Genomic DNA, 23,584 nt, shown 5'->3' on the forward strand with positions numbered 1-23,584 from the left:
AAGGGGCAAATTACACGCAGAAGCCCTCGAATTACCTTGTAATAAGGTCTGGTACAATCCTCGAGCATCCATTGAATAAGCAATGTAAAAGTATCCCACATTTATAGCGCTTCAAGTGACCCTAACGATCATAATACGAGAGCATACTAGTTAACAGTGTAAATTTCATACAAATTACATGCATTTTTTGGTGGTGCTTTTATTTTGATACTTTGGAAACTTTAGGAGCGGGTTTGTATAATAAAGTTGTACATTTCTGATTGAGTTAAGGTCCAAAAATGTATTACAAGGTAATTCCAAGGTTCTTGCTTGTAATTTGACCCTTGGAATGCTGTGAAAACTATAAAATTTATGAGAAACCTCAGGAATTCGCATATTTAGCGAAGCTCAGGAGCATATATTATCCACAAGAAAAACTTCATAGCGCTCTTGGATCCCAAAATTGTTAGTCCCACTATATTCTCTGGGGTTTCGTAAACTACTAGACTGAAAAACTCAAAGAAATCTGCAAGGGTCCGCTTAACGAGCTATACGCGAAGTCTGACATTAAATAACGGCAATTAATCCACAAATATGTTCCAATTTTGTCTAAAATATATCATAGACGACTAGAGACATTCGATAAACAAATAAAATGTAACATTTGTATTGCTTATTCCATAAATTTTACGGTAATCTTAATATTTCATTGGGTGTATGTACACTTTTTCCCTATTATTTTTTTAATTTTTATAGAATTTACCGTTATTCGTATTATGGAATATATTTCTGTTGTATGTAATATTGTTTATTAGGGATATGAGATAGAACTATGTACTTGGATTTTCATAAAAATGCTTCCTTACCCTTAAAACCCGAGATTTGTAGGGTGTATGTAGACTTTTTTGGTTGACTGTATATCAAAAAATATAGAAAATATACGACGGGCCTTGTAAAAATTGCATATTTTGAGTATTTTAAGCTGTAATTACGTCATCGGGGGAAGTCATAGGCAATATGGCAATGCGGATATGCTTAGGGTGTCTACTATATAGTCCAGTATTCAAATATATAATATAAAGTTCATAGCGCCCATGATTCGGCCATAACCTTGGATGGATTATAATCCATCAATACATTCTGCAATAGAAGTTATTAGCCAATCAATACCTTTTCTGCATCTTATGCCAAGTTTATACTTGCGCTCCAAAATCCACTGGATTTCACGAAATCCTGAAATACCCCCCGGTGTTTACACTTATTTTTTTGTTGATTTCAAACATATCACAATAACCAAGGTAGATGCATATGCACAGCTGATCGAACATGAATTCTCAAAACAAGTTGTTGTAAATTGAATTAGTCATCAAAAATATACGACAATATAGAACTTTACAACATTATTTCGAAAATTATCATAAAATTATCTATATATCGTATTAATTGTGTATAGTACTAACAAATGAAAAAAATAAAAAAATCATTTTATCGTTGAGCGGTGTTCGAAACCTGCAAAATATTACTAAATACGATAGCTGATACCATGGTACAATAATTCATAGGTAGGCCAGGTATGAGAATCGCCAAAAAAATACAACCCTGTCGCTATGGCTTAAAACGTCAAAATTGTTTTGATGAATGATAACGGATGAGTATACAAAGAAGAAGAAGAACGAAATGTTGAAATGAAAACAAAACAGAGTTGATTTTTTTTATCAATAATAAATATCAACTCTGCATGTCAACACGGTTTTGACAGATTAAGCCATAACAAAAAAAAAAATTGTAATCAGCTGTTAGCTGTGGCCTACCTAAGAATTATTGTACCATGGCTGATACGTTGATTTTGACATTTCTGCTGCAGTTTTTATAATTTCCGTCATTTTCCGTTCCCGTATTTTTTAAGAAATTTGTATGGGAATCAATTTTTGACAATTCGCTCTTTTTTCTAACATTACCACTAAAAAAGTACGGGAACACAATGAAAAATAGCATTGTAACAAAGTAATTTAATATTTTTTTACACTGTTTACAAATTTTGATACTTAAGCATAGTACACACGGTCCAACAAAACTGACAGTCATCGAGGTCTATTTCGTTAATATCAATGTCTAGCTGAATAATTACTTTCCTAATCACTAAATTATACCGTGAATGTTGTATTTCAAAAATTTTTAGCTAACAAAAAGTTTTTATTTGCCAGAAAATTGCCGTAAAAGTACGTTGACTGTCAGTTTTGTTGGACCGTGTGTACTATGCTTAAAAATTTTTGTTGTAGCAATTGACCATCTACCTTGTTATTGTGATATATGAAAAGTGTTGCAACTTTTGGTACTTTTTTAGGCAAAATCAGGGTTGTATATCACGAAATGAGATGATTTCATTTTTGTATGCGAAATCATGATAAATTTTGCTTGATTCCGCGCGAAATCACGAAACGCATTCGAAATCACGAAACGACGCCGAATGTAAAACAAGCATTATATTCAACGAAAGAAGATATATGATCGGAGAGAAAATACTAATTTTAAATAATTTTCTTACATTTTTGCAAGACACAGCCTTTTAAGGAAGATGATGCTTTATTGCAACTATCAGACAATTGATGTACATGTTACAAAATTATCCAAATATTCGGTTAGAAACATGCTCTACTCATTTCACCGTCGAGGATTTTGGCCATCAGATATGTAACAACGTTTGCCACAAAATTTGACGTCTGAACAATTGAAGTACTCCAAGTTAAGATATAACGCAGTATTGGAATATAGGGAAATGAAAACTCATCTGAAATCCATTCGATTTCATTTGACGTTTAAGCAATGGAATTGACAGTTGAAATCGAGTGGATTTCGTAAATGTAAACCTAGCATAGGGAAGCATTTTTATCCAAGTACATAGTTCTATTTTGTATCCCTAATAAACAATACTAAAATAACAAAAATATGTTCCATAATACGAATAACGGTATATTCTATAAAAATTAAAAATATAACAGGGAAAAAGTGTACATACCAGTGAAATATTGATATTACCGTAAAATTTATAAAATAAGCAATACAAATTTTACATTTTCTTGCTTTAACGAATGCCTGTGGTTGTCCATGGTATCTTTTAGGCAAAATAGGAACATATTTGTGGGTTAATTGCCGTTATTTAAGGTCAGACGTCGCGATCCACGGATTTGAATCCTATGGGCAATTTATGGAGTATTATGGAGACAAATATAAGAAGTCATAACATCTAAAGTATAGGAACCCTGAAAAATTCCTTACAAGGAGAATGGGGAAAAATGCTGATATCTTCCACCGAAAATTTAGTTAAATCTTTGCCAGAAAGGCTAAAAGCTATAATGGATAACGAAGAATGTCATACCAAGTGTTAAAACCCTAACCCTGCGTTTACAAATGACAGGACAGTTGACTTCATGTATTGATTGTCAAAATCCCACAACTTGCCTGTGTGACGTAAGCGTCCAGACAACAGCGAAAACAGTTGTAAAATTATGAATGAAAATCACCGATTTCTTTTTGTTTTCCATTCACATATTTTGTTTTGTACATATTCTTTTGTTTTCAGCACATTTGAATTATCATCTCACTTCTTTTTCACAAAAATGTCAAAAATTTGTCAACCCGGCTGTCTGTGAAAAACTGATGGACAGCTGAGAGACAAACGACAAATGTATGCATGTGTTAGTAAATCAGAGTTGTATTTGAAGACAAACTGTCTGGTGTAAACGCCTAGTTAGAAATCCGTTTTGTTTCAAAAAACTTTTAAAGTGGATACATTTCACTGTGAGGTAGAAATCGATGTTGTTTAACAATTTTTATTTTATTACTTAAATTTACCCGAATTTCGTTAATTTTATTTTATTATATTTAACTTGAGGCCCTAATGTAAAAATATAAAAAGAATGAAATCGCTATCATTAATTAACTCTTAGCAATGTCTTATGCCAAACTATGAAAGTTTTCGTTGAAAACTCTTTGTCATTTTCTTCTAATATTTCATTGACGTCCACACACATACTATATGAAATCAAATGAAAATGTTGATATTTCCCTTGCTTTACATTGGTTTGAGAGTTACGAATTTAAACACAAAGAATAATTTCAGATTACAGAACCTTGTGTACAGAGTTTCACCCCCTTCACAACTCTTGCCTATAAACTCATTGTCACGTATGTACATGAAAATTTTCATAGTCTGGCATAAGACAATCGCAGTTTTAATGAAAGAAATGTGGATACTTTTGACTGTGATTCACTGTAGGTCTGTACAGTCCAATTTACATATGCATATTAAATGATTTCGTTTTACGAAATCCTAGAATCAAATGAAGTGTATTTACATCTGTTTTTTTTGCGTCATTTGCTTACGCACACAATCGCACATACAAACTTATACAATAACACAAACACACGCACACAATATATTTATTCAGAAAAATAGGAATTTCACAACACAAATGTGTATCAAATAACTTAAATTAATTCAAAAAACAAAAAAACATAATTTTTGCAAGTTTTTTAACCATTTATTTTCACTTTTGTCATCATTTGAGTATTTTTGTTTTTCTACAACACACACAAACAAAGACATCATAAAACAGTTGCATTTTTTGGTAGTTTATGACGAAAAAGCAGGGTTGCGTATAAAAGTATGGTGTTTTCGTGCGTTGTTTAGAATAAATGACGTAGCTATCGTCATTAATTTTTGTATGGTAAATGACGCAAAAAGTTGCCTGTTTTAGCAAATAAATGACGAAACAGCTCTAAATGACGAAAAAGTTGCTAATGTAAATTGGACATACGATAACTTCGAAAGTAAAAAGTACTTGCAAGTTCTCAGTAACTTTTCTCCCCTAATTTTCTGTCTTGAAGCTAAAAATTTGCAGAATGTTATGGAACAGCAATTTGCAAAAACTTCCAAGAAGTCAGCTGATTTGAAAAACAAGAAGTTTGGCGGATAATGCCAAATTTACACTTGCGCTCCAAAATCCACTGGATTTCACAAAATCCTGAAATACACCCCGGTGTTTACACTTATTTTTTGTTGATTTCAAACATATCGCAAAGATCAAGGTAGATGCATATGCGCAGCTGCCCAGCAAAATGTTCGATGCCAAAGATGGCATTCAATCATGGGTGCAAGTGATCTAGCATGTCATCTTTTTAGCATCTTCATCGATGAATTTTATATGAGCGTGGACCCCAAAAGATGACGTTCTTTTCTGGATCCTAAGCATGTTATTTTAACCAATGCGTTGACATGTCATTTCCACCAATGCTTTGGCATGTCATTTCCACCAATGATTTGACATGTCATTTTCACCAATGCTTTGACACGTCATTTTCACCCATGCTTTGACATGTCATTTTAACCAACCCCTTGGCATGAAATCGTCGTATGGTTTGGAAAATGGAAATGCTGTATTGAAATATGTTTTTCATGAAAAACAAAACTCTTTATTAATTCAAACGAATTCATGAAATAACTACAATTAATTTATCAGTTTAGTTTTTCAAAAGTTTACATCCAAAATTGCAATGTAATCACCTGCAACGCAAAAGATTACTTCCTCCGTTCTCCGCAACTGATATTCTTTCATCTTACAAAAGGTTTTTTCAATTATCTTCCCATCACCAGTTCAGATTTCGACATGGACTCCAAATGCACTCCTTTAAGTATTTTTATTTCGTAAATTACTTTTATTTTATAATTTTGTTATTTTATAACAACATTTTGGTAATTTATACTCTTTTGTTAAGTGACGGAAATATGTAGGGATCTACAACCCGGCTTGCTTTAGGGATCTCTAAGAACAAAATGTAACGAACGGGGAGGAGAGAGTTTTTATGGAAAACACCATTTATGCTTAATTAATTTATTTTTAATTGTTTCTTTCCAAAAGTAGTTTCTTCTTTATTTTCAGATTCTTGTTCCTTTTCGTTTCGGACTTTTTTTTTCAAATTCCAAGAAGCGAGATTTGATTGATTTCATTCTATGTCAGATTTAGAATAGACAAGGGAACTTTTAAAATAGCAATGTGTGCAGTCCAATTCTATTTTAGGCTCGATGGTTGGGACTTCATATAATACCAATTGTTTAGAAGTTTTAGTTGTTTGATATGCAGGAAATGTAAGACAACATCACGACGACAGTTCTAACAACTTTGGTCTATTCCAGAAACTGCAAGAATCTACTTATTTTTACTACGATAACAGTTTTTCCTTTATGTTATCGGAAAAAATAGTAAAAATTAGTAGATTTTTGCAGTACTGGAACATACCAAAATGAAAATAAACAGGTGTGTAAATAAAAACACAAACATCATCTCTATTGGATCGATGGAATGGGTACAAATGCTGATTAAAATATCGGATCTTTCACGACTTCCTTTGCATTGGTTCAAATCCTAATGAAAAGATCGGATCTTCCAAAACTTCCTTTGAACCAATGCAAAAGATGACATGAAATCACGTCATCGCAAAGAACCCCTTCCGTCAAATTTTGCTGGGTGATCGAACATGAATTTTCAAAACGATGTTGTAAATTGAATTAATCATCAAAAATATACGATAATATAGAACTTTACAACTTTATTTGGAAAATTTTCGTAAAATTATCTATGTACATATATATCGTATTAATTGTGTATAGTACTAACAAATGAAAAAATAAAAAAATGATTTTATCGTTGAGACATCATAATAATAAATTTTGATAGATAAAAGTTGTGCTCAGAACCTGTACAATATTAGTACTTGCAATAGTTTTTTCGTTTAGTGCTAAAAATGCGTTCGCGTACTCCTAGCAAGACTTGCACTTCTCTTTAAACAAAAATAGCGCCGTACAATTTTGGCCTAGTAGAAACTAGCAGCATGCATGATCATTGCATCTAATATGATAGCTGATACGTTGATTTTGACATTTATGCTGGAGTGTTTGCAATTTTCGTCATTTTTCCGTTCCCGTATTTTTTAAGAAATTTGTATGGGGAAGCAATTTTTAACAATTCGCTCTTTTTTCTAACATTTCCATTAAAAAAGTATGGGAACACAATGAAAAATATCATTGTAACAAAGCAATTTAATATTTTTTCACATTGTTTACAAATATTGGTACTAAAATATTTTGTTGCAGCGATTGACCATCTACCTTGTTTATTGTGATACGTGAAAAGTGTTGCAACTTTTGGTACTTTTTTAGGCAAAAACAGGGTTGTATATCAAGTGTACTGTGATTTCGATGTTGATTTCGCTGAAATCACGAAATGAGATGATTTCATTTTTGTATGCGAAATCATGATAAATTGTGCATGATTCCGCGCGAAATCACGAAACCCCTTCGAAATCACGAAACGACGCCGAATGTAAACCAAGCATAAGATTTAATTTAACAATCGAAGGTTGTTTACGAAAATTATTTGATTATCCATTGCTACAAAAATAATTCTCTTTCCATATCATAAATTAACGGCTGGCGGTCCACATAGTGTTCCTCCTACTTCATGGATGCCCCGCTTTTTTCTGGGATTTGATACCTTAGAAATAAAATAATAATCACAAACTACCAAATAATGGGCCGATTCCGTACAGCGAGGCGAGTCGTGTCGCGTTGCCGAATGCAATTTTTCGATTCCGTATGGCAATATCGCCTGACGTCGTCAAATTTTGTCGCCGAAATGTTCATTTTCCGGCGACAACAAATTAGCTGTCGCCGTACATTTTTACTAACGAATAAAAATAAAATAAAAATAACTTGTTATCGACGATTATTTTCTATCGCTGTACGTAGTGCATTTTTTAAATTTTGTCACAGAGACGATAGACGACGCGACATGACTCGCCTCGCTGTACTGAATCGGCCCATAAGTCGTTTTCCATAACTTATTTAGTTACCTCTTCTCTTTTTTATCTTGTAATTATTTTAATAACCAAATTTTTGTTTATGTTTTTGCCAAGAATTGCAAAGTCCGCCACAAAACATTCGAAATTCTTACAAGGAAAATTTTGCTTGCAAAAACTTGTAAGTTCTCAGTCTCGCTCTCTTTTACTTTACAAGTTTGTTAGTCCATATTTACATTAGGCAATTGTCAGCTTGAATGAGAGAGAGGTGAATCATATGGTAACCCTTTGCCACTCAGCACCCTCTCTCACCGACAAACTGACAATTGCCGCAAGGAAAATTGCCTAATGTAAATATGGACTTATCGAAAGGCATTTTGTACAAATTTTGTACACACTTTTGGGTTATCGTACAGACCTAATGTTATCAAAAATGTTATTGCTCTGTTCCAGAACCTGCAAGTAGCTGCTAGTTTTTACTACGATAACATTTTTACTTTATTCTTTGTGATGACCGTGTTGTTGTAATTTATTCTTCTGTGTTTTTATATGTAAAACGGACTTTTTCGGTCAAGAGTTTATGAAAATAAAACTAATTTATTTCATTTTTTACTCAACGTTTCGTTGGCTTTATTCCAACTTCATCAGGAGCATTTTTTATTGAAATTCCTATGGCATGAACATTTTATTTATGGGCCGATTCCGTACAGCGAGGCGAGTCATGTCGCGTCGTCTATCGTCTCTGTGACAAAATTTAAAAAATGCACTACGTACAGCGATAGAAAATAATCGTCGATAACAAGTTATTTTTATTTTATTTTTATTCGTTAGTAAAAATGTACGGCGACAGCTAATTTGTTGTCGCCGGAAAATGAACATTTCGGCGACAAAATTTGACGACGTCAGGCGATATTGCCATACGGAATCGAAAAATTGCATTCGGCAACGCGACACGACTCGCCTCGCTGTACGGAATCGGCCCATTAGTTTCAAGTGCATTATGATACAGTAAAGTTTTTACTTACAATTAGCTTTTTCTTTGCATTTTGTGTAACTTGTTGTTATTAATATAAAAAAACTGGACAACACAACAGAAATTTTTGTATAAATATAATAATAATTACTAAAATAAACGAAAAATATTGCAGCAAAAACTAATCCTATATCACAGAGTTGTACTTTTTATTTTATTGCGACTGAATATTGTAGTTTGGTATTGTCCTTATCTTCCTTTGTGTTCATCGATATGTGCATTCTCTCTTGTATTCGGAGGCTTTCAAGAGTACATATATCTTTTATTCTCTTTCCTCTCCTTATCAAGTATTTTCACATTATCGAAGTCTGCATTGTGTCCCCACTGTTTCCTATGTTGAGATAATGCGGTGTTTTCTTTACCTTTTTTGATATCGGTGTCATGCTCATTTAGTCTCACACATAGCATTCTCTTCGTAGTCCCCACTCTATTGCATTTTTCTTCTTCATTGCCTTTGCACTTTATTTCGTAAACAATATCATTAAGTTTATATTTGTCCGTTTTCTTCTTTCTCGAGAATATTTGTTGTAATGTGTTGTTTGATCTGTATGCTGTAGTTATGTTGTTGTCATTTATGATTGTTGACATTATGGTATCTGTCAAATTGGGTACGTACGGTACGCTGAGAAGTATTTTGGCATTATCTTCATGTTTGCACTTGGTCTGTTCCTTTACTTTTGAAAATGGTAAAACTGGCAAAAGTAGCAAAAGTTGTAATCTACTTCCATATGAATTGTATGGTGTCTGAAGTAAAGGAACGCTTTTCGAGTAAAAAGTTGTAAAACTTGAAGATTCTTGCACGTAAAGGAAAAGGGCTACTTTGGTTCATATGTTTGATTTTCTGTTTTCTTTCTTGCATTGTTTATTTTATTATTATTTTTTAATAAGATGTTTGTTATTATAGATGTATTTTTGGGAATGAATTTTGGATCACATATATAGAAAACTTTGTTAATTAAGTTATTGGCTGTATTAATTTTTATGTTCATCGGTTGTGTTGAGTAATAATTCACCATCCGTCCTGAAGCGGTTGGTTTTGTGTACCAATCTATGCGTATGTAGTCGTTTTCTGGTATAATCTTCATGTCAAGATACGGTATCTGATTTTTATTTTCTACCTCCACAGTGAATTTCAATTTGTTGTGGTAGGAGTTTAGCAAATGTAGAATAATGTCGACATGTTTTCCGCTCACAATTGCAAAAATGTCGTCTACATACTTTGAAATTAATTTTAAACGGATCCCTTTTTGTTCGAGTTCGCCAGTTACGTTGTCAAGTAGAGTATCTAAAATGATATCGGCTATGGTTGGTGAAAGGGGGTTGCCCATAGGCATACCATACGTCTGATTGTAAATGTTGTCCTCGTATTTGAAATAATTATTGTCTATAAGACAAAATTGCATAAGCCCCAGAAATCTTCTCTTTGGAATCGTCGTATGTTGTTGAAGGATTTCCCACTTGTCCATAATGTTCTTAATAGCTAAGTGGATCGGTATATTAGTAAAAAGTGATACCACGTCAAAAGAAACAAGAATATATCATCCTCCGAATACAAGAGAGAATGCACATAGCGATGAACACAAAGCATGGTAGAACAAGAAAAGGTAGCAGCAATACCCAGCTGACTGAACTGGGTTGTAACGTTAGTGTCAAATTTCATATGACATTTTATACATTTATTTCTATTTCGATGTACATTAGGGACATATATTTTTTGAGAAAAAAATATATTATTCGGAAAAAACCATTTCCCAGAAAGACTTCTTCATATCAATGATATGTAACCTCCTCCAAGTTCGAACGATAAGCCGCGCAGTAAATCACCGCTTGTAGAGGCGATACAACGTTTGTTAATATGTGAGGTATTTTGTTAAAATTTAAAAAAATAAATCCCTAATAAACATGTTGTTCTTTGATTTCTAAAACAAAACATTGAAACAGCTTCTCCTTTTTCTATGAATTTCCAGCGACCCCAAACTTTTCTGCAAGAATTCTACTTTCTGCGAGAATTTATGCATTTAGTGGAATGATGTGGAACCATAAAAATTGAAAATGTAACGAATTTTCATTCATGTTTTCCAAAATATTCAACCAAATGTGAAAAATTATTAGTTTTTTAAATTCCAATAATTTATAGACATTTCCTTGTTTTGTTTACAAATACAACTGGCAGTAACGTTACAAACAAAAACAAATTCCTTTGTGGTTGTTGTTCGAGTTGTATTTGTTGTAGTATTAACTTTACCTTGTATTTGTTCTACAATGAACACAAAGGAAGATAAGGACAATACCAAACTACAATATTCAGTCGCAATAAATTAAAAAGTACAACTCTGTGATATAGGATTAGTTTTTGCTGCAATATTTTTCGTTTATTTTAGTAATTATTATTATATTTATACAAAAATTTCTGTTGTGTAGTCCAGTTTTTTTATATTAATAACAATAAGTTACACAAAATGCAAAGAAAAAGCTAATTGTAAGTAAAAACTTCACTGTATCATCCCAGCAAAAAAAAAATGGAAGTGGTGCAAGTTGGAGTGAGGATTTCATTACATGCATGGATGCGCTTCCAGTGGACTAATGAAAAAGGCAATCCTTTTCCTCACATTTGGATTACATCCAACAAGCACTTTTATGTATAAACGATAAAAAATTCAATTTTCATTCAACAAATGAAATTAAAGTAATACGGCGTTTATATTATAGTTTTTGCAGGGTTAACCTTCTTTATGAGGATTTGTTTGAAGTATATACAATGGAAATGACATTTGAAACCCAGACCCACTGGGTTAACCTTGTTATATATAAACGGCCTATAAGAATAAAATTAAATGGTCTGTTCCAGTACTGCAAGTATCTACTAATTTTTACTATTTTTTCCGATAACATAAAGGAAAAATTGTTATCGTAGTAAAAAGTAGTAGCTTCTTGCAGGTTCTGGAACATAGCAAAAATGTCTTATTAATGGCCTGTTCCCGTACTTTACAAAGTGGTAAAAGTCGTAAACGATTTTCATACAAATTTTGTGTACGGGAACGCAAAACTCGTAAAAGTGGTAAAAATTGTAAAAATGGAGTGCTTCCTAGCTGCGTGCTGCGGAAGCAAAATGGAGTGCTTCCTAACTGCGTGCTGCGGAAGCAAAATGGAGTGCTTCCTTTCTGCGCGCTCCCTTGTAAAATTCACTGAGGAATTCATAGAAAAAGAAGCACTTCGTGACACTTGCACCAGTGATTTAACTGCTTCCGTGGATGCAAACTTTTTGCTGGGATAATGCACTTGAAACTAAATAAAATGTTCATGCCATAGGAATTTCAATAAAAAAAGCTCTTGGAATAAAGCCAACGAAACGTTGAGTAAAAATTAAATAAATTAGTTTTATTTTCATAAACTCTTGACCGAAAAAGCCCGTTTTACATATAAAAACACAGAAGAATTTTTACTTTATGTTTTGTCGGAAAAAATAGTAAAAATTAGTATGTTCTTGCAGTTCTGGAACAGACCATATATTCGAATAATTTCAGGGATTTGTTAGGAATGTAGTAAGAGTATTTTCTCAACCAAAAACCGATAGCTAGAAAAATTTTATGTATTCGTTATTTTTTTAAGAAATGCTTAGAAAGTTTCAAAAAATAATTTTTATATTAAATTTTAAGTTTTCTAGCAAAAAAAAATCTCGGCGCTAAGTGGGTTAAATAACTCCACTATCTTCAAAATTAAGGCCTGCGTACATAAGCTGCCTTGCCTGATTGCCTTGCTTTCCTGCTTCATTTCTGACATAATAAAAATAAAAGAATAAAGAAGGCCAATCAAATTTCGAACTTTGTTGCCCTTTTCTTTTTTATTCTTTTATCAGAAGCAAGCAAGGTAAGCAGGCAAGGCAGCTTATATACTCACCCCTTTAGTTCTGTTCCTTTACGTGGAAGAATCTTCAAATTTTCCTTTTCTTCAAACACCAGTTTACAACTTGTACTACTTTTGCCGGTTTTACCATTTTCAAAAGTAAAGGAACAGGCCAATTGTTGCTTATGTATTCTAAAATTATTTGAGATAATTGCTCTATTCCAGAATCTGCAAGAAGCCACTAATCTTTACTACGATAACAATTTTTGCTTTATGTTATCGAAAAAAATAGTAAAAATCATGGTTTAATAAGAAAGGTTAGCCAAAGCTTTATGTCAATTTAAATTTTTTCATTCGAGTATTCTTAAAACTTCAAAACAATATACACAAACTGTGTATGTGTGTGTGGTGTTTGAATAATATGCCAAACAATTTTAAAAACAATCGAATTCAATGATTTTTAAAATTGTTTTTGGAACGTTTGTATGGAAGTAATTGGTAAGGTTATCATTGAAACAAACATTTTATCATATCCACAACTTTGTTATGCGGAGAAACATTGATCCTTCATTCATTTTTCGCGATTTTTATAAAGTGCTCAAAATTGGTGTTGTAAACAAACCCACTTGTTGCTTAATTTTGAAGTTTTAGGAATTCATGAAAAACAAGGGTTCTATAGATTTTTTTCATTTAAATCTACCTTTTTACTTATACCATGGTAAAAATTAGTAGATTCTTGCAGTACGGGACAATACCATGAACGTCGTTATTTTTATCAAAACATAGGTAACCCTGCCACTGCTTTATTCAATTTCCCGCCGTTTATTTTCAATCTATAGATCCATCTGGCCGCTTATTTTTCAATCTACAGATCCATCTTGCCGTTTATTTTTCGATCTACATATCCCATTATAGCATTGTTTTGAAAAACAACGTGAAAAATTAGGCGTTCTTCTGAAAATTATTGTTTTCCTCGAATAAATAATAATTATAATCCTTCGCCATGGACGGCTCCCAAGAGACAATTGAACAAATTCAGGCGGAAGTTGAGGCTATGCAAAAGGAAGTACAACAAGAAAAGGAGAAAAACATCGAAACAACAGAGACTCGAACAGCACAACAACCGACTGAACAATCTCAGGAACAGGCACAAATTGCAACATCAATTCCAGCTTCTACACCGCCAAAACACATCGAAGTTGATGAAGACGATGATGATGAGGAAGATTTCGATGAAGACGAGGAAAAAGATAATTCACAAAAATTAGTTATGGATTTGGAAGAAGAAGAGGAGGAGGAGGAAGAAGACGAAGTCGAGGATTTGGAAAATGATGTTCAAGAAGTGGCTAATGATGGAAACGATGATAACATACAACAAGATGAAAAACAAAAGGAACCAACAAGTGAAACGGTTGGTGATAAAAATACAAAATCTTCTGCAGCAGTTGCAAGGGAAGATGAAGCCATTACTTTATCTGATGCAGAAGAAGTACCAAATGTTCCTGAAGGAAATTCTAAGCCGGGTAAAGTACAAAAACGGAAAAGTGTGGGAGCCACTACCACTGCCAGTAACAATGAAGAGGAGAGATACCGTCTTAAGCGTCGAAAAATAAATGCTGAAGGTGCTCCCAAAATGCCACTAACAGGTATGATGGAAAATATAACCGATCTTTGTAGGAAAGTTATATTTTAAAATTTCTTTATTTTCAGGCTATGTCCGCTATATGAATGATCGCCGGGAAGCTGTACGCAAAGATAATCCTAATAAAAATTCCATTGAGGTTACTAAAGTCATTGCCGAAGAGTGGCAATCGTTGTCTAGCGACATAAAGAGTGAATATCTGAAAGCTGCTGAAGTAGATAAACAAAGGTGAGTTTTTAAACTTATAAAAATTGTTGGGTAAGGATAGTAAATGGAAAGAACGTTCAAAGCCAAACTCATAACTTCAAAGGCAGCGCAAAAAAAGTGTTTGTCATGAAGAAATAGAATTCAACGGCCAAATATCCGTTATTGTATAAAAAACACATCTGCATTTGAAAAACAAAAAGTTCTAGGACAGAGAAGCCATTCCACAGTCGATATGTCTGAAGAGCTGCTCAACTAACAGCGAAACCAGGTCACATAATTTGGTGACTGTGTGGGTTCGAATCCTTGTGTGGGTTCGATCATCAAGCCGAACTCTAAACGATAAAATTAATAAAAAGAAAAGAACATTGAACTTTATGGTAGGCTATATAGAACAAGTGTTTCTCCAGCATGTGAAAATAAATAACAGTGACATAATGGGTGATTTTCCTTAAAGCAATACTACGCTGTAAAAATAGTTCTCTTTAGCTACTGTACCCCTTACATAGAAGATATTTTGAAATACTTCTATTTATTGAAGAATGAGTATTGAAGGTGGAAACACTTTTATAGATATCCCAGTAAAAAAGAGGGTATATATATATATTTAAGCACGTATACAAAACTTTCGAATTGGACTTGAGGAGTGTCAGAAATAACCATTGTGTAACCCGTCCTATAATAACGCCTTCGGAAGTCCTCCAGGTCTTTTTATTGAAGACCCGAGGTCTTACTATAGAAGACCAAGTCTTCTTATAGAAGCCCACCAGGTCTTAAAGAAGACCTCGCTCTTTAAGAAGACCTTCTAATAGAAGACCAGCAGGTCTTCTTATAGATGAGCATCAAGACTATTTATAGATGACCATCAGGACCTCTTTTGGAAGCCCACCAGTTCTTGTAAGAAGACCACCAACCCTTCTTACCACCAGGTTTTTTTTATAGAAGACCACCAGATCTTCTTATATAAGACCACCAGATCTTCTTATCTAAGACCACCAGCTGTTCTAATTGAAGACCACCAGCTGTTCTAATTGAAGGCCACCAGCTGTTCTAATAGAAGACCACCTGGTCTTCTTATAGAATACCACCGGGTCTTCATTTAGAAGACCACCAGGTCTTCTTATAGATGACCATCAATACTATTTATAGATGACGATCAGATCCTCTTTTGGAAGCCCACCATGTCTTATAAGAAGACCACCAACCCTTCTTACCACCAGGTCTTATAAGAAGACCATCAACACTTCTTACCACCACGTCTCCTTATAGAAGACCGCTAGGTCTTCTTATAGAAGACCGCTAGATCTTCTTATAGAAGACCGCTAGATCTTATAGAAGACCGCTAGGTCTACTTATAAAAGATCACCAGGTCTTCGTATAAAAGTTCAGTTTTCTTATCGAGGCGAGATCCCGGTCCTCTTATAAATACCACCTTGTATTCTTATAGAAGACCATTAGGTCTTCTTATAGAAGGTTACCCAGTCCTCTTATAAAATGCCACTTGGTCTTCTATAAGAAGACAACATCAGGTCTTCTTATTGACCTCCAGCTCTTCTTATAGAAGTCCACCAGGTCTTCTTATAGAAGACCACCAGCTGTTCTAATAGAAGACCACCAACTGTTCTAATAGAAGACCATCAGGTCTTCTTATTGGCCTCCAAGTCTTCTTATAGAAGTCCACCAGGTCTTCTTATAGAAGTCAACCAGGTCTTCTCATAGAAGACCACCAGATTTTATAGAAAACCACTAGCTGTTCTAATAGAAGGCCGCCAGCTGTTCTAATAGAAGACCACCAGGTCTTCTTATAGAAAACCACTAGGCCTTCCTATAGAAGACCATCAGGTCTTCTTATTGACCTCCAAGTTTTCTTACAGAAGTTCACCAGGATAGAAGTCCACCAGGTCTTTTCTAGAAGACCACCAGATTGTCTTATAGAAGACCCCCAGCTGTTCTAATAGAAGACCACCAACTGTTCTAATAGAAGACCACCAGGCCTTCTTATAGAAGACCATCAGGTCTTCTTATTGACCTCCAAGTTTTCTTATAGAAGTTCACCAGATCTTCTTATAGAAGTCCACCAGGTCTTCTTATAGAAGTCCACCAGGTCTTTTCTAGAAGACCACCAGATTTTCTTATAGAAGACCACCAGCTGTTCTAATAGAAGACCACCAACTGTTCTAATAGAAGACCACCAGGTCTTCTTATAGAATACCACCAGGTCTTCTTATAGAATACCACCTGGTCTTCTTATAGAAGTCCACCAGGTCTTCTTATAGAAGTCCACCAGGTCTTCTTATAGAAGTCCACCAGGTCTTCTGATAGAAGACCGCCAGGTCTTCTTATAGAAAATCACCAGATCTTCCTATAGAAGACCACCAGGTCTTCTTTTAGAAGGCCATCAGGTTCCTTTATAGAGGGCAACGAGATCTTATAGAAGACCACCAGATTTTATAGAAGATCATCGGTTCTACTTACCACCAACTTTTTTATGAAAGACATTCCCAAGGAAGAGGATGTTTTATAAATTTAAATAACTAGAGTGGCCATAAACAATCCCGCTCAAAATTACATAGAGATATGGCATCTTACATCTGGTGTATTGCATTTCAAGGTGGTACATTGGTTGCTTGTGCTAATCTAAAGCGCAGCGTATAACAGAAAGAAACCCGTAAAGCAAAAAAACAAATAAATGTACTGCGTTAACGTGCGTTAAGAATATCATATGCGAAAGCAAGGGATAGAGTTTCCTTGCCTCACATTCCATATTCCACTACGTTGATACTCACACTCTTTAAAACCAGTCTACCTTCCACTTACATATAACTTGAAAACATTTCCACACATTGTTGTTGCTTGACGTACGTTGAATTTAGCGTGCGTTTGTTTGATTAGCGTTATGGCAGCAGACACAAGTACATAGCGTTTGCTGTTGTGTGTATGTTGCTGCTTGTTTATTAGATACACAGATACTTGGCATTCGGAACACAGACTATCTTTTTGTTGCCAATATGGAAACTGAAAAAATAATTGCCGAAGTAAAGAAAAGGCCAGTAATATGGGATTCCACTGAGGAATGTTATAAAAATAAGACCATGAAAAATGATGCCTGGCTAGAGGTGGCTGCAAGTTTGGAAAAGAATTTCAAGAATATGTCAGAGGTGGAGCAGAAATCTGTGTGTAAGTAAAATGCCCGTCCTTGGTTGAATAATTTTGCGTACTAATGTGTTAAACTCCTCCTTAGTACATGAAATCAATATGAAATGGCGTTCCATTCGCGACAATTATGTTCGCTATAAGAAGAAAATGTCGGAGATGAATAGTCGTGGAGTTGGTGTTTTCGAGGGCAAACCTGTGCGGTCATATATTTATGCCAAACAATTGAGATTTCTTAGCAAGTGTTTGCCCAAAGAGCCTCCACCAGCGGCGGCGGCAGAAGAAACAACACCAACAACATCAGTATCAACGGATTACATTGATCCCATGGAATTGGTACAGACACAAGTTTTTGAACCTGTACCAGATTATCCATCCGCTGAAACAGAGGACAATGATACCACAACATGCTCCTATACTTTGCCCACAAAGAAGTCAAGATGTAATAGTTACACCCTTAGCTCGCCAGGACCTTCAACATCGTTTCAAATGGCAATGACAACAACAAATTCTCAAGATTTTCACTTTCCTTCTAATACCAACGCCGCCGGCCACAAGCCACCAACATCTTTGGAAGAAAAACTTTCCAAATTTATGGAAGATTTTAAACCAAGAAATTTTGATGAAGATTTTTCATTCTTTGAATCGCTAATGCCAACCATTAAGGACTTAAGTAATGATGAAAAATTAGAGTTTCGCATAAAGACCTTGCAGCTGTTGCAAGATATTAAAAAGAAGCGTGAGAATGTTACGGCTGAAAGTCCGCTGTTGGTAAAAATAAAAGAAGAGATATAAGAGTTTATGGTGTTTGTTATAGGGAGTGAAAGATAATTAAAAGGTTTTCTAGTTAAACATTGCTTCATCAGGAACGATTAGGTCGTTGCTGTTGTAACAGTATATTTATGATAAGCTTGTAAGTTTGTTTCTATACCCTCCACCATAGTATGGAGGTTATATTAAGTTTGTTTTTCCGTTTTTAAACGCATTGAAACATACATTTGCGACCCTATAAAATATATTTATTTTTGATTAGGATTAAATTCCGAGTCGATATAGCCATATCCGTCTGTTGTAATTACTCTGTCGTCCACAATAATTGAGCTAGAGCCCTATATTTTTGCACCCGATTGTATTTTTCCATAGGCAGGTCAAGCTCGAAGGTGGGCTATATCGGCCCACGTTTTGGTATAGCCCTCCATATAACGGTACCTCAGTATTTTGAGGATCTTAGGTACAATTTTTACCAAACTAGCTGTAATTTGACATTTGAGGTTCTTAGTGGTCACACAATACCTACACCAAATATCGTCAACATAGGTCCAGGTTTTGTTGTAGCCCCCATATGTCGGTACGTCCCGATTTTCGGTATTTTATATCTATATATATATCCCTCATATAACGGTACCTCCCGATTTTCGGCATTTTGAGGATTTTAGCTACAATGTTTAACCGAAATATATGCAATTTGACATTTGAGGTTCTTAGTGGTGATAACCAAGCCCCCATAGAACGGTACCTCACGATTTTCGATATTTTGAGGATCTTAGCTACAATTTTTTTATCAAACTAGCTGTATTTTGACATATGAGGTTCTTAGTGGTCACAAAATATCTCCACCAAAAATCTATGTTTTGGTATGGCCCCTATATAACGGCACACCCGATTTTCGGTATTCAGGGAATTTTAACTAAATTTTTCGACCAGACTAGCTGTAAGGCTCTTAGTGGTCACAACACTTTTTCACCAAAAATTGTCAACATAGGTCCATGTTTTGGTATAGCCCCCATATAACGGTACCTCCAGATTTTCGGTATTTTGAGGATTTTAGCTACAAGTTTTAACCAAATTACCTTAATTTGACAGTTGAGGTTCCTAGTGATCACAAAACACCTCCACCAAAAATTGTCAACATAGGTCTCTGTTTTGGTACATCCCTCATATAACGGTACCTACCGATTTTCGGTGTTTTGAGGATTTTAACTACAACTACGGACGGAACTATCTGTAAAGGTGCCGTCCGATTGTAGGCATTTTTATATGCATTTTTTGCCTTATTTAGGTAAAGTAAAAATATCTCCGCCTAAAATCGTGGACAGAAAAAAAATTATTTTTAGTTTAGAATTGGAGGATATAGAAAGTTCGGAAAATATCATCCTGGACGACATTTAGGATAATTTATCATTGACGGAAGGGAATGAAGGAGGCTAATGAGGCTACCTCTAAGCCAAATGTCTTCCGTAAAGGAGAAAATTTGGCGTACGGATTGGGCTGTAAGCCCGACTTCAACCCGAAAGCCCGACTCAAAAGAGAGAATGAAAAAACTCAAGGGGAATTAACGTTTAGATTATGGCGTGCCACCGTGGCGCTGGTATACACACCCACCTTGCACGCTAAAGGTCGTGGGTTCGATTCTCAGGTCAGGCAACATCAAATTTTCAACGGTGGCAAAATACCCCTCAGTGATGTTGGCGACATTTCCTGTGTATTTACTGGGCCGATTCCGTACAGCGTGGCGAGTCATGTCGCGTCATCTATCGTCTCTGTGACAAAATTTAAAAAATGCACTACGTACAGCGATAGAAAATAATCGTCGATAACAAGTTATTTTTATATTTTATTTTTATTCGTTAGTAAAAATGAACGGCGACAGCTAATTTGTTGTCGCCGAAAAATTAACATTACGGCGACAAAATTTGACGTCGTCGTGCGACTTTTGCCATACGTAATGGAAAAATTGCAACTGGCAACGCGACACGACTCGCCTCGCTGTACGGAATCGGCCCATAAGCCTTGTAAAACTTCTCTACAAGTGGTGTCTTAGGACACGCCGTTCGGACTCGGCAATAAACAGTAGATCCCATATCATTGAGCTAATATGAATCGGGGTGCACTCATTGATATGAGAGAAGTCTCCCTTGTCCCATCTGGGATGTTTGTGGAACAATTATATAATATGGCGGATTATATTGTCTGACCAACTGCATTCTCTAACTCATTTTTTGAGTTTCCGATATTTGTCGGTAAAATTAAAATGCTTATAATTTCGGTAATTACCGATGTTTTTCGGAAAGTTAGCTACGAATAAAAAACAGTCGTAAAGTTCTACCGATAGTGCTGTCAACTTTTATTTGAACTTTTCATTCATATTTTTGCGTTTTAGTTTTACCGATTTTTGTCGCACTACTGGTCTCCTCATGGAAGTGATCCACAATGGACATTTTGAATTTCCGTTAGAACAATCCCCATCAGCTCAATGACGGACCTACCTTTTATCGCCGAGTCCGAACGGCGAGTTTTAAGATACCACATGTAGAGAAGTTCCAAAGAAACTATCAGCCTATAACTTATATGTCTAAAGATCATTTTAAAATATATCTCTAAACCTATTTTAATACCCGTTTTCTCCTCTCCTTTCAGATACCTTAGTGAACTTCATACATTCCTAAAATCCAGACCCGATATACTAGCCAGTGAATTGGCAAAGAATAAGACACGAAAAAGTGATGCAGGAACTTCAAATGCCGCAGCCACAACAAAATCCTCTGGCAACAAGGATAAAGGACAAACATCGAATGACAATGTCAAATCCTCCAAAGAAAGTGGAAAAGAAAAACCAACCACAAAGGAATCACAATCATCAACAACAACGTCTTCATCACAAAATTCCGAAAAACAATTGGACAAAAATCGTCGTAGCCGGCGAACACCAACACCACCATTTAATAGTAACAATGCCTCTTCATCAACATCCGCCGCCACATCGGTAACAGGTTCAGCAGCACCCTCCACCTCAGCTGCTGCCTCCTCATCCTCCTCGGCCACCACCATTACCAATATTACCCATGCACCAGGAGAAATACCCATATTCACCACCGAATTCTTGGAACACAATAAAATTTGTGACATGGAGCTGCGTTCATTGCGTAAATCTAAAACCGATTTGGAACAACAAAATTTCGTCTTAGAGAAACATGTGGAAAACATGAAATCGGGTGTGGAGAAAATGCAAACTGAAAATAATGAACTGCAAGAGAAAAATAGACTTTTAGAAATTTACTTGGATAAATTGAAGAGAAAATTGGCACAGGCTTTGTCGGCGCTGCCATTGCCTTCGGCTCCGAACGGGGCCACTGTGGAGAATATTGACAAATATATGCAAGACTTGTATAAGATGTCCACTTCTAATTCCCATGGTCCAGCAACATTGAACAAGGCCAAGGATATTATTAGAAAATTGGATTTACAAATACAATTGTAAACATGTGTTCGGTAAAATTATGTTCGTTTGTAAGAAGGTTTTTTTTTTATATATTTAAGGTTTTTATTTATAGATAAGGATTATGTTAATTGTTTATGCTAAATTGCCTATTTCAATAAAATTTACTTTTTGCAAAGTATTATTTATTAATAAAATATTCATAATATTTGTTAAGGGTCTAAACCATTGTCGCGCTTTGGTGTTGTTAAAGTTACGAAGTTTTTCGGCAATTCACACACACACGACCCGAACGCAACGAAAGAGCACACAAATGTTTTGATTTGTTTTTGTTTTGCAGCATGCGTGCATCCAACGTTACTAACACACTGTCAAAAGTTGCAAATATTGAAAATTTTGTGTGCCCTCTTCTTGGTCGGCTGTGGTCTAAACGGGCCTAGGTTTTTGTCACTTAAGAGAAGGATTGTAGAAATCAAGTTATGGTCTCAATTGGCTTTAACATGACAAAGTAAAAACTTGCCTCGGTGGCAAAATACCCCTCAGTAATGTTGGCGACATTTCCTGAGTATTTCAGCCTTGTACAACTTCTCTACAAGTGGTGTCTCAGACACGCCGTTCGGACTCGGCGATAAACAGTAGGTCCCATATCATTGACATGGTAGAACAAATATAAGGTAAAGTTAATACTACAACAAATACAACTCGAACAACAACCACAAAGGAATTTGTTTTTGTTTGTAAACCTTAGTGTCAACGTAAATGTAAACAAAACAAGGAAATGTCTATAAATTATTGGAATTTAAAAAACTAATAATTTTTCACATTTGATTGAATATTTTGGAAAACATGAATGAAAACTCGTTAGATTTTCAATTTGAATGTTTCCATATCATTCCACTAAATGCATAATTTCTCGCAGAAAGTAGAACACTTGCAAAAATGTTTCGGGTCGCTGGTAACTCATTGAAAAAAGAGATGCTGTTTCAATCATTTGCTTTTGAAAACAAAAAAGCACATGTTTATTAGGGCTTTATTCTTTTCAAGTTTAACAAAATACCACACATATTAACAAATATTGTACCGCCTCTATAAGCGGTGTTTTAGTGTGCGGCATGTCGTTCGGACCTGGAGGAGGTTACATGTCAATGATATGAAGCCGTCTTTATGGGAAATAGTTTTTTTTTTCTGATGAATAAATTTGTTCTTCAAAAATATATATCCCTAATATACATCGAACATAGAAATAAATACATAAAATGTCGAATGGAATTTGACACTAACACTACAACCCAGTTCAGTCAGCTGGGTATTGCTGCTACCTTTTCTTGTTCTACCATGTATCATTGAGCTAAATATGAATCGGGGTGCACTCATTGATATGAGAGAAGTCTCCCTTGTCCCGTATGGGATGTTGTGGAACAATGTTTTTGTTACATTTACATTTTGATTCAAATTTGTTCTATTTTAGAGGATTTTCAAAATGTATTTATGTTTTTTCCTAAAACAATTTTTGGAACGACCCTATTATTCAATATTTTCTTTGACAATTAATTTTCAATAACAACAATGTTGTTAGCTGTTGTAATTCATGCATTTACCTTATATAAATTTGCCTTGGCGCCAACATTCATTATTGTGAATTTTTAAAATATTTTGCCAT

General features: G+C 34.9%; 2 protein-coding genes across 2 annotated transcripts; both read left to right on the forward strand.

Annotated features, from left to right (window-relative positions):
• Positions 1-13,570: 13,570 nt before the first annotated feature.
• Hmg-2 (High mobility group protein 2) lies at positions 13,571-22,121 on the forward strand. The gene is made up of 3 exons (XM_073974329.1): positions 13,571-14,355; positions 14,420-14,579; positions 21,126-22,121. The coding sequence occupies exons 1-3, from the start codon at positions 13,713-13,715 to the stop codon at positions 21,964-21,966; spliced, it is 1,644 nt and encodes a 547-aa protein (XP_073830430.1). The 5' UTR covers positions 13,571-13,712; the 3' UTR covers positions 21,967-22,121.
• On the forward strand, positions 17,153-19,514 carry LOC141397692 (uncharacterized). Its single transcript, XM_073974330.1, has 2 exons — positions 17,153-17,732; positions 17,797-19,514. Exons 1-2 carry the CDS (start codon positions 17,564-17,566, stop codon positions 18,501-18,503), a joined length of 876 nt encoding a protein of 291 aa, XP_073830431.1. The 5' UTR covers positions 17,153-17,563; the 3' UTR covers positions 18,504-19,514.
• Positions 22,122-23,584: the final 1,463 nt, after the last annotated feature.

This window comes from Musca autumnalis, unplaced genomic scaffold (genome assembly GCF_047663935.1).
Source record: "Musca autumnalis isolate F117 unplaced genomic scaffold, ASM4766393v1 scaffold_3, whole genome shotgun sequence".
Taxonomy (NCBI): domain Eukaryota; kingdom Metazoa; phylum Arthropoda; class Insecta; order Diptera; family Muscidae; genus Musca; species Musca autumnalis.